Source organism: Mercenaria mercenaria, chromosome 15 (assembly GCF_021730395.1).
Source record: "Mercenaria mercenaria strain notata chromosome 15, MADL_Memer_1, whole genome shotgun sequence".
Taxonomy (NCBI): domain Eukaryota; kingdom Metazoa; phylum Mollusca; class Bivalvia; order Venerida; family Veneridae; genus Mercenaria; species Mercenaria mercenaria.
Window position 1 is genome coordinate 11,026,364 of NC_069375.1, and position 14,674 is coordinate 11,041,037.

The following is a 14,674-nucleotide window of genomic DNA, read 5'->3' on the forward strand; positions in this document are numbered from 1 at the left end:
AGTGATTCTATTTGACCTGGCATTCAATCAAAAAACAGAATATCTACTTTCCAAAACCTGAAATACCCTTTTTCAAAAGAGTTATAAAAAGAGTTATATAGAGACATCCCGGTGTAACGGTCAGTTTTTTCCCCAGTCAGTTCTTTCCCTGGGGAAAAAACTGACTAGTTAGTTTCTTCCCCAGGGGAAAGAATTGACTAGTCAGTTTTTTCCCCGGGGAAGAAACTGACTGGTCAGTTCTTTCCCCCCCTAGTCAATTTTTTCCCCCCAATCGCAACTGGTTACTCTTGATCATTCTTATGGGGGGAAAAAACTAACTAGTCAATTCTTTCCCCCCTCATCAATTTTCCTGACTAGTCAATTATTTGCCCTGTTAGTGAATTGGAACTGGTTATTCTTGGTTATTCTTAACTAGCCTGTTTTTCATTTTTGATAATCGGTTTTCATTTAAATTTCATATAAAATAAGAAATATGTTTCATATTTTGTGTAAATTAAAGAAATGTTTTTAAATGAACTTATTTTAATTTCTGTTGTATTTTTTTTATTTGCCTTTTTCCTGTTTCAATTTCTTCTAAGGTAAGGAAATTACTGCTGGTCAGTTCTTTTCCCACGTAGCCAGTACTTGACCAGTAAGGTGGGGGAAGTAAATTGACCAGTCAGTTCTTTTCCCCCTAGCCTGTACTTGCTCTGTTAGGTGGGGGAAGAAATTGACCGGTCAGTTCTTTCCCCCCTAGCCAGTACTTGACCTGTCAGGTGGGGAAATGAAATTGACCAGTCAGTTCTTTCCCCACTAGCCAGTACTTGCTTTCTCAGGTGGGGGAAGAAATTGACCGATCAGTTCTTACCCCCCTATCAAATACTTGACCTGTCAGGTGGGGGAAGAAATTTACTGGTCAGTTCTTTTCCCTCTAGTCAGTACTTGCTAGAAAGAACTGACCGTTTCTTCCCCCTCTAGCCAGTACTTGCTCAGTTAGGTGGGCGAAGAAAATGTCTGGTCAGTTCTTTCCCTCCTAGCCAGTACTTGACTTGTCAGGTGGGGAGAAGAAATTGACCGGTCAGTTCTTTCCCCTCTAGCCAGTACTTGCTTTGTTTGGTGGGAGAAGAAATTGACTGGTCAGTTCTTTCCCCTCAGCAAGTACTTGATCTGTCGGGGACTGACTAGTCAATTTCTTCCCCCACCTGACAGGTCAAGTATATGCTAGGGGGAAAGAACTGACTGGTCAATTTCTTCCCCCACCTGATAGGTCAAGTATATGCAAGGGGGGAAAGAACTGACCGGTCAATTTCTTCTCCCAACCCAACAGGTCAAGTACTGGCTAGGGGGGAAAGAACTGACCGGTCAATTTCTTCTCCCCACACCACATGTCAAGTACTAACTATATATAGGGAGGAAAGAACTGACTAGTCAATTTCTTCCCCCACCTAACAGGTCAAGTATATGCTAGTGGGGAAAGAACTGACTGGTCAATTTCTTCCCCCACCTGATATGTCAAGTATATGTTAGGGGAAAGAACTGACTTGATTTGATTTGACAAAAAAAACATTGATTAAAGTTACAATAAAGAAACATACAGGTTTATTCAAATGAAAAACAATACCCGTTTCATCTGAAATTTAAATGGAAAATGAATAGACACTTGTATCCCAAATAACAATACCGAAAGAATCCAGTACTTGATGGGAAAACTAGGGGAAAAATCTGACTAACTAGTCAGTTTCTTTCCCTGTCAGAAAACTTATTCCAAGGGGGGAAAAAACTGACTAGGGGGGGAAGAAACTGACTAGTCAGTTTTTTCCTCGGGGGAAAGAATTGACTAGTCAGTTTTTTCCCCGGGGAAAGAACTGACTGGGAGAAAAACTGGGCTGTTACACTGGCAGTCAGGTCTGAAATCAGGACCAGTCCTGAAAAATTGCATGTCTGTTCAATCTTATGTTCCACATTATTTCTGTTGCATATGAATTATTGACCCATCTTTACAATTTGGCAGTTGGAAAATATTCCTTTGTACTTTACAATTCCAGTCTAATTTCGTGGGCATGAAATTTCGTGGTACATTTGTACTGGTCAAAACAGCAATTTTGTTGGGATATGAATTTGTGGATTTCAACTTTTGAACATAGAATGAATGGGAATTTTACTTATTCATTGGGATTAGATTTCGTGGATTGACTCAACCACAAAATCCATAAAAATAAGTCCCCCCCTCCCCTCAAATATTAATGATTTCACAATACCATGTAAACAGTGGGTCATGAGCAAGGTATTTGCACCAGCACCTACAACCAGTGACAGAATCCTTCTCTTGCATGCTATAATCAACAAATAATAGGGAAAATTAAATTTAAACAAATAACTTTCTTTTAGCACTTCTTTCTCACAGCAATTTTTTATTACAGCAATGCACAGGAACTTTACATCTGTTAACAGGAAATGCATCATGGCAATACAAAAACAAAAACAACACAACAGTTCTAGTTTCAATTTATCATCTGAAGTGAAACGTTACTCATTTTTTTGTTCAATAATATTTTTAAACAGTAAATATATCAAATGGTACAGAAGAATTACCAAAATATATGATTTTATCCCTTTTTACATAATAATAATAAGTGCAGGAATCTGATAGCCAGATGTAGTATGTTACATGTCATGTACGACAAAATTCATCTTACTTCCAGGTGAAATTACCTGAAACTCCTGTCTAGTATGCAAGAAAGGATTCCTTTAACCATCACAAGCATATAGAAATTCACACCATGTACTGAATGGACCCCCTTCCCCAAACTCACAATCACATTTCAGTTTCCTACATAAACATGTCAACTGTAGAACCTAAATTTTATTTGACTATGAAATTCCATCATAACAGAACACATACCAGAAGTATATATTATTATATTAAATATATATCTTACATTATTTTAGGTTTTTATAATTAGTATATGCTTTTTTTTTTATCAAAATAAATCTATATACACAAACAAGAGCTGTCAGTTGACAGCGCGCTCGACTATTCTCAGTGCTTGATAGTATAATATAAGCTATGAGTAAAACTTTAACATTACAATAAGCATATTCTAAGTCAAAAAGGTACCATAATTCAGTCAAAATGCTTGATAGAGTTGCATCCTCCTTTTTACAGACTGGGGTCATGATGGTTAACAAGTATGCAAAATATGAAAGCAATATCTCAATGGACTTTGAAAATATTTAGGGTAGTACGCAAACTTTAACATTTATTCTAAGTCGAAAAGGGGCCATAATTCAGTCAAAATGCTTGATAGAGTTGCCTTCTCCTTTTTACAGACTGGGGTCTTGATGGTAAACAAGTATGCAAAATATCAAAGCAATATCTCCATGGACTTTGAAAATATTTGGGGTGGTACGCAAACTTTAACATTTGTGTGACGCCCACGCTAAGCTAACGCTTACGCCGGGGCGAGTAGGATAGCTCCCCTATTCTTTGAATAGTGGAGCTAAAGATCATAGTAGGATAGATTACCTTTGTAAGGCAGTATTGAACAAAACAACATTTTACCTTAAAATATTTCTTAGTAACTTTGTGAAATATTGAATTGCCTCCCTTTTCATAGACAATATATTTCAATATCATTCTGAAAACAAACAAACATCCTCTATATATTTCACTCTAATATTTAATTCTGAACCCGTCTTGATTTGTCTGCCAGTTAAACAAAGAAGGTCAAGTCATGTATAGTCTTAAACAAACATTAGCTAACGTGAGGACTTGTAAGAGAAAATTATGATGTCCAGTTCATTAATTCTGAAATTAATGCAACTTCTTTTTTACAACATTTAAATGAGAATATTAGAATGAAAACAGTCAAGGCCTTCTTGCCGTTCATTGCCCGATTTCGTTAGACACTTAATTAACACCTTGGGCTAACACCCTTGTTGTTCAATACTTGCAAATCTGAACTCTGAACCATAGTAAATCAGGCAATAAACCATAGAAAGGAATATTTGATAAATAACACACTGAAAACCATGTAATTATTACAGGTTATTACAAACCTAAGAAATATATAAGAGTTCTGTAGCGTATTTTGCAAAAGAACAAGCGTACATTTCTTGATGTAAATACAGTAATCTTTTTATTACATACATATCTACATTTGTCATATAAATTTTTAGGCTGAGTAAAATTGAAAATATTAGATTTAATGAACTTTCTTACACAACAAATTTGACAAAAGATGTCATGCACCAAATATGAAATTTGAATGTCAGCTTGGAAAAATTTTGTTGTTTGAAGTTCCATTGTAACTTAACAGAGATTAATTATGAGTATGTGATATACTGTTTATATGTTTTATGTAACTAGGCAACTATGAGAATAATGGTATAATGGTGCAAAGTGCATGTTACTCCAATGTATTCAATGAAATGTCAATCACAGACTATAGCTGTAGTATGGCTGGTTTGCTTTTCACTGTTGCTTAGCTTTGGTCAACATTTCTCGCGATATAATCAGCCGCTGAATCTGTGCTGTGCCCTCATAAATCTGACAAGGAAAAACAAAGGAAAACATACAGATCAAACGTTTGATAACCCATCTCATCCAAACCTCTGGTGCAATTCTTGATTCTATCCTGACTCATTCTGTGAAAATGGTATGGTGCTATGAGTCTCCCATTTTCTTTTAAATCAGAGTTTTTGTTTGTAAAATACATCTGTCTATTAATTGAATGTATAAACCAATTATGTTCAGGTAGAGACCACTTATAGATTGTCAAATAATTGAAGAGTGTTGCACATTAACCCTATTCATGCTGGACACAATTGATTCTGCCTTTGCAACCAGTGCAGATCATGATCAGCCTGCACATCCATGCAGCCTGATCAAGATCTGCACTGTTTGCCATTCAGTTAGTATCTTTTTGGTATGCACACCTTTTAACAGTTAATGGTACTATCTAAATTAAAAGATGGACAATTATAGAAATTAAGCAGGGTAAGAGTTAACCTTTAACTTCTTAAGGAAGAAAAGATAAACTTGTCTTTATACTAACAATTCTTCAACATGCTAAATGAATACTGAAATGTTTATAAAAAATATGCATGTATTATCTAAAATTATATGCACTTTACTCAATTCTATGTTGTCTGCAAGTTGCTAAAATGGTTTTGATACCTTTTAATTTCAGACATAACAGTGCTAAACTATAAATTGCTTTTGTAGAAAAGCGCATGTCTCCCCCAATGCATAGTCGTATAGGCAAGAAGTCAACAGGGGATAGAAGCGTTAGTCAAAGAGACACCGATGGTTGGCTGCTATATGGATCATCTACTTGGCATGTCCAATCATCCCATTAAATTTTTTCAACATTCTGGGTCTAATGGTTCTCAAGTTATGAATTGGAAACTGTTTTCTATGTTCAGCCCCAGTGACCTTGACCTTTGACCTTTGATTGAGTGACCCCAAAATCAGTAGGGGTCATCTACTCTGCATGTCCAATCATCCTAAGTTAAGTTTCAACATTCTGGGTCAAGTGGTTCTCAAGTTAGTGATTGGAAAGTGTTTTCGATGTTCAGCCCCCTGTGACCTTGACCTTTCATGGAGTGTCCTGAAAAATAATAGGAGTCATCTACTCTGTAAGTCCTATCAAGCAACCTATGAACTTTGCAGGTTCTAGGTCAAATTGTTCTCAAGCTATTGACCTAAAATGGATTTCCATGTCTGTCCTCTGTGACCTTGACCTTCAATAGAGTGATCCCAAAAATAATAGGGGTCATCTACTCTGCATGTCCAATCATCCTATGAAGTTTCAACATCCTGGGTCAGGTGGTTCTCAAGTTATTGACCGAACATGGTTTACCATGTTCATGCCCCTGTGACCTTGACCTTTAATGGAGTGACCCCAAAATCAAAAGGGGTCATCTGCTCTGCATATCCAATCAAACTATGAAGTTTCAACATTATGAGTCAAGCGGTTATCAAGTTATTGCTCTGAAATGGTTTTCCTATTCAATCCCCTGTGACCGTGACCTTTAACAGAGCGACCCTAAAATCAATAGGGGTCATTTACTCTGCATGGCCAATCATCCTATGAAGTTTCAACATTCTGGGTCAGGTGGTTCTCAAGTTACTAACCAGAAATGGTTTTCCATGTTCGGGCCCCTGTGACCTTGACCTTTGATCGAGTGACCCCGAAATCAACAGGGGTCATCTACTCTGCATGACCAAACATCCTATAAAGTTTCAACTCCCTGGGTACAGTGGTTCTCAAGTTATTGATTGAAAATGGCTTTCCATGTTCGGGACCCTGTGACGTTGACCTTTAACAGAGTAACCCTAAAATCAACAAGTGCCAGGATGTCACAATATACGCCCGTCATAACAAATTTCTTTACACTAGCACCTGTATTTGCAAATAGATTTTATATTCTGTGGTTGTGTAGTAATTATTGTTATTCTTTTGTTTTTTCTAAATCCACAAAAAAACAACTCCTTAACAGGTAGAGTTACCTTAAAAATTAACAAGAGTGCCAGATTGTCACAATATACGCCCGTCACAGCAAATTTCTTTACTCTAGCACCTGTATTTGCAAATGGAATTTTAATTTTGTGGTTGTTTAGTAATCATTGTAAGTCATTTGTTTTTCTAAGTCCACAAAATAACTCCTTACCAGGTAGAGATACCTTAAAATACACCTAAAATTTGAAAGTAACATCTATGTTGTACCACAGAAAAGTGGTCTTGTTTTTTTCCCTACGGTCAATTATAAAAAAGTTACAATATAAGTTATTTATAGTAACAACTAAGGGAAGATAATCTTACAAAAAAAAAAAAAAAAAAAAAAAAAAAAATATCAAAAAAAAAAAATTGTAAGTCCACACAAAAATCTTTACCAGGTAGAGATTGGTCAAAATACACCTCATAATTGGATGTAGCATGCATGTTGTACTACATAAAAGTGGTCTCGATTTTTCCCTACTAGTAATGAAAAAGTTACAATATAAGCTATTTATAGTAACAACAAAGGGAAGTAATTCTAAAGAAAGGAACTGCGCATGACACTTCATCTCATGATGATAATTGTGCCAAGTTACATCAAAATCCCTCCATGCATGAAGAAGAAATGCTTCGGACAAAGTCATTCTTGTATCTGACCCTTGGCCTCTAAGTGTGACCTTGACCTTTGACCTAGGGACCTGGTTCTTGCGCATGACACTCCGCCTCGTGGTGGTGAACATTTGTGCAAAGTTATATCAAAATCCCCCTATGCATGAAGAAGAAATGCTCCGGACAAGGTTTTCATTCTTGTATCTTTTGACCTCTAAGTGTGACCTTGACCTTTGACCTAGGGACCTGGTTCTTGCGCATGACACTCCGCCTGGTGGTGGTGAACATTTGTGCAAAGTTATATCAAAATCCCTCTATACATGAAAAAGAAATGCTCCGGACAAGGTTTTCATTCTTGTATCCTTTGACCTCTAAGTGTGACCTTGACCTTTGACCTAGGGACCTGGTTCTTGCGCATGACACTCCGCCTGGTGGTGGAGAACATTTGTGCAAAGTTATATCAAAATCCCTCTATGCATGAAAAAGAAATGCTCCGGACAAGGTTTTCATTCTTGTATCCTTTGACCTCTAAGTGTGACCTTGACCTTTGACCTAGGGACCTGGTTCTTGCGCATGACACTCCGCCTCGTGGGGGTGAACATTTGTGCCAAGTTATATCAAAATCCCTCCATACATGAAGAAGATATGCTCCGGACAAAGTCATTCTTGAATTTGACCTTTGACCTCTAAGTGTGACCTTGACCTTAGACCTAGGGACCTGGTTTTTGCGCATGACACTCCGTCTCATGATGGTGAACAACTGTGCCAAGTTTCATCAAAATCCCTTCATGCATGTAGAAGATATGCTCCGGACAAAGTCTGTGGACGCCGCCCGCCCGCCCGCCCGCCAGGGGCGTTCCCATAATACGTCCCGTTTTTCAAACGGGCGTATAAAAAACACCTATAATTTGAAAGTAACATCTATGTTGTACCAAAGAAAAGTGGTCTTGGTTTTTCCCTACGGTCAATTATAAACAAGAGTGCCAGAATGTCACAATATACGCCCGTCACAGCAAATTTCTTTACTCTAGCACCTGTATTTGCAGATGTAATTTTAATTTTGTGGTTGTTTAGTAATCATTGTAATTCTTTTGTTTTTCTAAGTCCACAAAAAAACTCCTTACCAGGTAGAGATACCTTAAAATACACCTAAAATTAGAAAGTAACAACTATGTTGTACCACAGAGAAGTGGTCTTGGTTTTTCCCTACAGTCAATTATAAAAAAGTTTCAATATAAGTTCTTTATAGTAACAACTAAGGGAAGTTAATCTTTAAAAAAAACAACAAAAAAAAACAAAAAAACCTTAGACCTAGGGACCTGGTTCTTGCGCATGACACTCCGTCTCATGATGATAAACAATTGTGCCAACATTCATCAAAAATCCCTCTATGCATGAAGAAGATATGCTCCGGACAAAGTCATACTTGAATTTGACCTTTGACCTCTAAGTGTGACCTTGACCTTAGACCTAGGGACCTGGTTCTTGCGCATGACACTCCGTCTCATGATGGTGAACAACTGTGCCAAGTTTCATCAAAATCCCTCCATGCATGTAGAAGATATGCTCCGGACAAGGTCTGTGGACGCCGCCCGCCCGCCCGCCAGGGGCGTTCCCATAATACGTCCCGTTTTTCAAACGGGCGTATAAAAAGAGTTCATCTACTCTGCATGACCAATCATCTTATGAAGTTTCAACATTCTAGGTCAAGTGGTTCTCAAGTTATTGATCCGAAATGGTTTCCCATGTTCAGGCCCCTGTGACCTTGACCTTTGATCGAGTGGCCCCAAAAACAATTGGGTCATCTACATCATAAGCCCTGCCACCCTATTAAGTTTGAAGGTTCTAGGTCAAATGATTCTCTTGTTTTTGATCTGAAATGAAGTGTGACGTACAGAAGGACAGACGGACAGGGCAAAAACAATACGTCTCCCCCGGGGGGACATAATAATCAATTCACCATATTTTCTTTCAAATGAATATTCTGATACAACTTGCTATACTGTCTGTAGCTCCGGAAGGCATTTTCATGCAAAGTTTTACTAGATTATTTACAATTTTTTTCACGACATAGCAAAAAGAAATTTCAGGATTTAAAAGTCAAAGTATAAATGTCTACTTTCAACTTTAATGAAAATGCCACTGGTTTTGGAACACCATCACCAAAACGGTTTAAGACTTACCTGGTAAATTTTTGCATCTCTCATCAATTTTTCAACAGGATAATCTGTGTTGAAACCATTTCCTCCAAATATCTAATCAAAATAAACAAAAGTCAGAATGATTGAAGATATACCATTAAATACACACAATAAAATAAGTTATTTTCACAAAAGGTACATTCAATTTTTTTATGTTTGAAAATTAGACTAACAATATGCACAACTATGCTTCACAATAATCACTTGTGAGGTTTGGTGAAATTCAGCCTAACTGTATACACTCAGTAGTGTAAACACTGTAAAATATGATAAATCAAGGGCCATAACTCTGGTGAAAATCACTGAACTGTAAGGTTTGTGGAAATCAACTTTATTACATAACAGTGGCTAAAAGGTAACTAGAAATGTGTCCATGGGACACAGATGCCCCCACTACATGACATTAAAATGACAATTTTTTCCTAGGTCAGGGGCCATAACTCCTACAATACTGAATGAATCTGGACGCAAAACCCCAGGTGCACAACTGCACATGCTGATCAACATTCCTGTAAACTTTGGTGACTCTAGGTCAAATACTTTTGGAGCTATGCACAACACAATATTAAAATGACCAATTTTTAACTAAGTCAGGGGCCATAACTCCTACAAGACTGAATGAATCCGGACGCGAAACCCCAGGTGCATAACAGCACATGCTGACCATCATTCCTGTAAACTTTGGTGACTCTAGGTCAAATACTTACGTGCGGCACAACATTAAAATGACCAATTTTTTACTAAGTCAGGGGCTGTAACTCCTACATGACTGGATGAATCCGGACGCGAAACACCAGGTGCACGACTACACATGCTGACCAACATTCCTGTAAAGTTTTGTGACTCTACGTCTCTTACCCGAGAGCCGGATATTCCCATATGCACCTATAACCAGTGACAGAATCTTTTTCTTGCATACCGATATCAAGATATAATAACAAAAAAAATCAGTCTAACGGCCTTCTTTTTAGAACTATTTCTTATAGCAGCGTATTTAAACAAAGCGCGGGAAACCAACATACGTAAACAAGAAAGACGTCATGACGTTTCAAAGACAAATAACAATGTTTAGTTCCGGTTTTGTTTTACCAGTTGCAGCGTAATTACGTTATGAATTTTTGATAAATTAACGTATTTTGAATCGAGAAATATACTATCAGGAACAAAGGGGAACTGTCAAGGTACTGGATTTTTATTCCGTTTTTTGAAAAAAATATAAATAACTACACAAATCTTCTACATATATGTAGTTCGTAATACGTCATTTAAAGCACGAGATTCATCTTACACCCCGGGGTGTAAGATGGATTTTTCCAGCACTGGTAAAAATACCGGAAATCTCCGTCTGGTATGCAAGTAGAATACTTCTGGAGCTAGGTGCGACACAACACTAAAATGACAAATTTTTACAAAGGCAGGGGCCATAACTCCTACATAACTGAATGAATCCGGACGTAAAACCCCAGGTGCACAACTACACATGTTGACCAACATTCCTGTAAAGTTTTGTGACTCTACGTCAAATACTTTTGGAGCTAGGCACGACACAACATTCTCAGACGGATGGAAGGACGAACAAGGGCAAATCTATATGCGGCCCCAAAGTGGGGGCATAATAAAAACTGACAAATCAAGGGCCACATATCTGCTGAAAAACATCAAACCAGAACATACCCATGATATGCACAATTAGACTTGGAATGATCACTTTTATGGAGTTTGGTGTTATTCCTCCTGGTGGTAATGGAGCCCGGACAAGGTTAATTACAACAAAGCAAGGTCTTTAACTCTACTGAAAATCACTGAATCGGAACATGCTGACAATATGCACAATGAGGCATGGACCTGATCACTCTTGTAAGATTTGGTTGAAATCTTCCCATATGAGAGAAGTGGCCAAAACATCATAAAATTTGTTGAATCAAGGACTATAACTCTGAATATCAAAAGACCGGAAAATGCAGAAGAAATGCACAACTAGGTTTGATGAAGATCACTCTTGTGAAATTTGGTGTAAATCTGTCCAGTATTGTCAGAGAGAGAAGTGAACAGACTCTGTGACAGACAGATGAGTGGACAGACAGATATCACTAAATCAATATAACTCCTCTTCTACATGTGACAGACGTAAGTATTTTAACCAAGTAAACTTTTCTGTGCAAACACTACGGCTTGATAAACAGAATACCTGAACAGCATCAGTTGCAGTTTTATTAGCAACATCTCCAGCTAAGCACTTAGCAATCGAAGCATAGTATGTGTTTCTACGTCCCTGATCTATCTCCCAAGCTGCCCTCTGTGTGGCCAGACGTGCAGACTCAATGCCAACTGCCATATCAGCCAGGATAAATGAAACTGCTTGATGCTGTAAAAAAGTCAAGTCAACATTCTTATAGCAATCAAGTGATACTTTGCTAAACATATAAATAAGCCATGTATGTAGAGCTACACTCATAAATAAATGTCATGCAGTAACAGCTGATTGATTAAAAAACTTCCAGTCTGGTAGTACTCATTTAATCCTGATGCATAGTCCTGATGAAACAAATAAACTTGTAAATTTTATGTATACAAAATCTATATATTGTATATTAGTATGTTTGCAAAAATATGGTTTGGGTGTAGTATAACTTTAATTATCTTGCTGACTCTGAAATACAAACATGTTACCCTTCCATTATATTTCAAGATATTTTTTCCCCATGTATGATACAAAGTTCTCTGAATAAAGAACTGATGTGAGATACTCTTTATCTCGCATCACTGGACTATCTTTAAACAAGCTATTCATTTGGTTCATGCATAACTTATTTCACAAAACACATGAAAAAATATAAACTGAATGGTAAGACTATATACAGGTATCTTCAAAGCCCACTAACTCATGGACTATAAGGATCTTATATGATTGTCTGTGTAAAAAAACAAGAGGGCCATGAAGGCCCTGTATCGCTCACCTGACCTATTGACCTAAAGATCATCAAGATTAACATTTTGACCAAGTTTCATTAAGATATGGTCATAAATGTGGCCTCTAAAGTGTTAACTAGCTATTCCTTTGATTTGACCCCATGACCTAGTTTCTGATCCGACATGAACCAGATCTGAACCTGACCTAAAGATCATCAAGTTTAACATTCTGACTAAGTTTCATGAAGATACAGTCTTAAATGTGGCCTCTAGAGTGTTAACAGACTTTTCCTTTGATATGACCTAGTGACCTAGTTTTTGACCCCACCTGACCTAGATTTGAACTTGACCTATAGATCATCAAGATTAACATTTTGACCAAGTTTCTTTAAGATATGGTCATAAATGTGGCCTCTACAGTGTAAACTAGCTTTTCCTTTGATTTGACCCGGTGACCTAGTTTTCGATCCTACATGACCCAAATTCAAAATGGACCTTAAGATCATCAATATTAACATTCTGACCAAGTTTCATGAAGATGCAGTCACAAATGTGGCCATTACAGTGTTAACAAGCTTTTCCTTTTATTTAACCCGGTGACCTAGGTTTTTTACCCCAGATGACCCAATATCGAACTCATCCAAGACTTTATTGAGGATAACACTCCGACCAAGTTTCATTAAGATTTGGTCAAAATTGTGACATCTAGAGAGTTAACAAGCTTTTCCTTTGATTTGACCTGGTGACCTAGTTTTTGAACCCAGATGACCCAATATCGAACTCGTCCAAGATTTTATTGAGGGTAACATTCTGACCAAGTTTCATTAAGATTGGGCCAAAAATATGACCTCTAGAGTGTTAACAAGCTTTTCCTTTGATTTGACCTGGTGACCTAGTTTTTGACCCCAGATGACCCAATAGCGAACTCGTCCAAGATTTTATTGAGGGTAACATTCTGACCAAGTTTCATTAAGATTGGGCAAAAATGTGACCTCTAGAGTGTTAACAGTCAAATTGTTGACGATGGACGGACGGACGGACGAAGGACACAGAGTGATCACAAAAGCTCACCTTTGAGCACTTCCTGCTCAGGTGAGCTAAAAAGGGTTTTCTTAAACTAGAGAAGCATTTTTATCCATGTTGTCCCTAGGGTTGCAAAAAAAACCTGCATTACTCAGGCAGGCAATGTCTGATCATTTTGCTTGCCTGTTCTTAACATTACTGCAACATTTTCAGAGATACTTAAAATCAATTGTTCAAACACTATTACAATGATGTCAAATTATGATGTTGGAGTATAAACATGCAGCTTATCTTTTCCCACTAAGGAAAAAGATAAGGTGAATACTTACCCAGACAACCATGTCTTTAACCATTAGGTAGGCAAGAAAAGTAAATCCAACTCTTGGTTTGAGATATGTCCAAAACTTGTAGAACGTGTTCTTGTGTCTGTGTGTTTTTCATTCTTTTTTTTTTTTTTTTTTATAAATTTGTATAGAGATTAACACTTTTGGAAGAAATTCACTTGTTATTTAACCTATGTGCTTTGACTTGACCAATTTACACATTCAAGTGAATGAATTCCTTGACTGTTGTCTTGTCTTACCTCATTGATAAATTTCCTCTAAACCAAAACTGACACATGGAATTACCTCCCTTCCCTCACTAAAGTTAAAAAAGTTCCTCTTATTCTTGGTTTCTAAACATCTTTATCAAACTTATCTCATATTATTAATTTATATTTCCCTACTTGTCTTGTTAACCAACTTGGCAATAAAATTCAGATAAATTTAAAAGAGAATTCATCTAAATTAATGGGAGAATTCATCTAAATTAAGAGGAGAATTCAGCTAAATTAAGGGGAGAATCAGCTAAATTAAGAGACTAATTCAGCTAAATTAAAGAGAAGAATTCAGCTAAATTAAGGGGAGAATCAGCTAAATTAAGAGAAGAATTCAGCTAAATTAAGGGGAGAATCAGCTAAATCAAGAGAAGAATTCAGCTAAATTAAGGAGAGAATTCACAAAAATTCTCCAAATATATTCCTATCCCAGCTCCCAAATCTCTATATATTTTCTAACCTCACAGATGAATTTTCCAAATGTTTTCCTCTCCATAGAGTATTTCATGGCCTCTTCCATTGCTCTCTGTGCAAGTCCAACAGCCCCTGCTGCTACCTAGAAAATGAACAAAATTATGAGCACTATTCATAATTCTTTTATTTTTTGCTTTGAAGTACCATTTACCTTATCAATGGAACATCAAGATTTGTTTTGGTCATTGTTTTTCATATGAACTTAAAAGACATTTACAAATAACTTAACAAAATTTAACAACTGAAATCCAGAAAGAGAGAATTACCATGTCTGTCATTTGACTTTGACAGACCCATACAAAATATTTTGTCATTTTAAGGTACATACACTGCTTTACTATAAGGCTATAGGTAAAGTGTCCTGTGAAATTAAATTT

The 14,674-nt window shown here is 37.0% G+C and overlaps 1 protein-coding gene across 2 annotated transcripts in view; it reads right to left on the reverse strand.

Annotated features, from left to right (window-relative positions):
* Nucleotides 1–2,472: 2,472 nt before the first annotated feature.
* LOC123546573 (medium-chain specific acyl-CoA dehydrogenase, mitochondrial-like) overlaps nt 2,473–14,674 on the reverse strand; it is a 48,669-nt gene continuing 36,467 nt past the window's right edge. For both annotated transcript variants that reach the window (XM_053524535.1, XM_053524534.1), the window contains exons 11-14: nt 14,284–14,379; nt 11,481–11,657; nt 9,275–9,346; nt 2,473–4,528 (exon numbers count right to left, since the gene is read on the reverse strand). In XM_053524535.1, the coding sequence (XP_053380510.1) occupies nt 4,454–4,528; nt 9,275–9,346; nt 11,481–11,657; nt 14,284–14,379 (420 nt within the window). In that variant the 3' untranslated portion in view covers nt 2,473–4,453. The remainder of the gene's footprint in view (nt 4,529–9,274; nt 9,347–11,480; nt 11,658–14,283; nt 14,380–14,674) is intronic.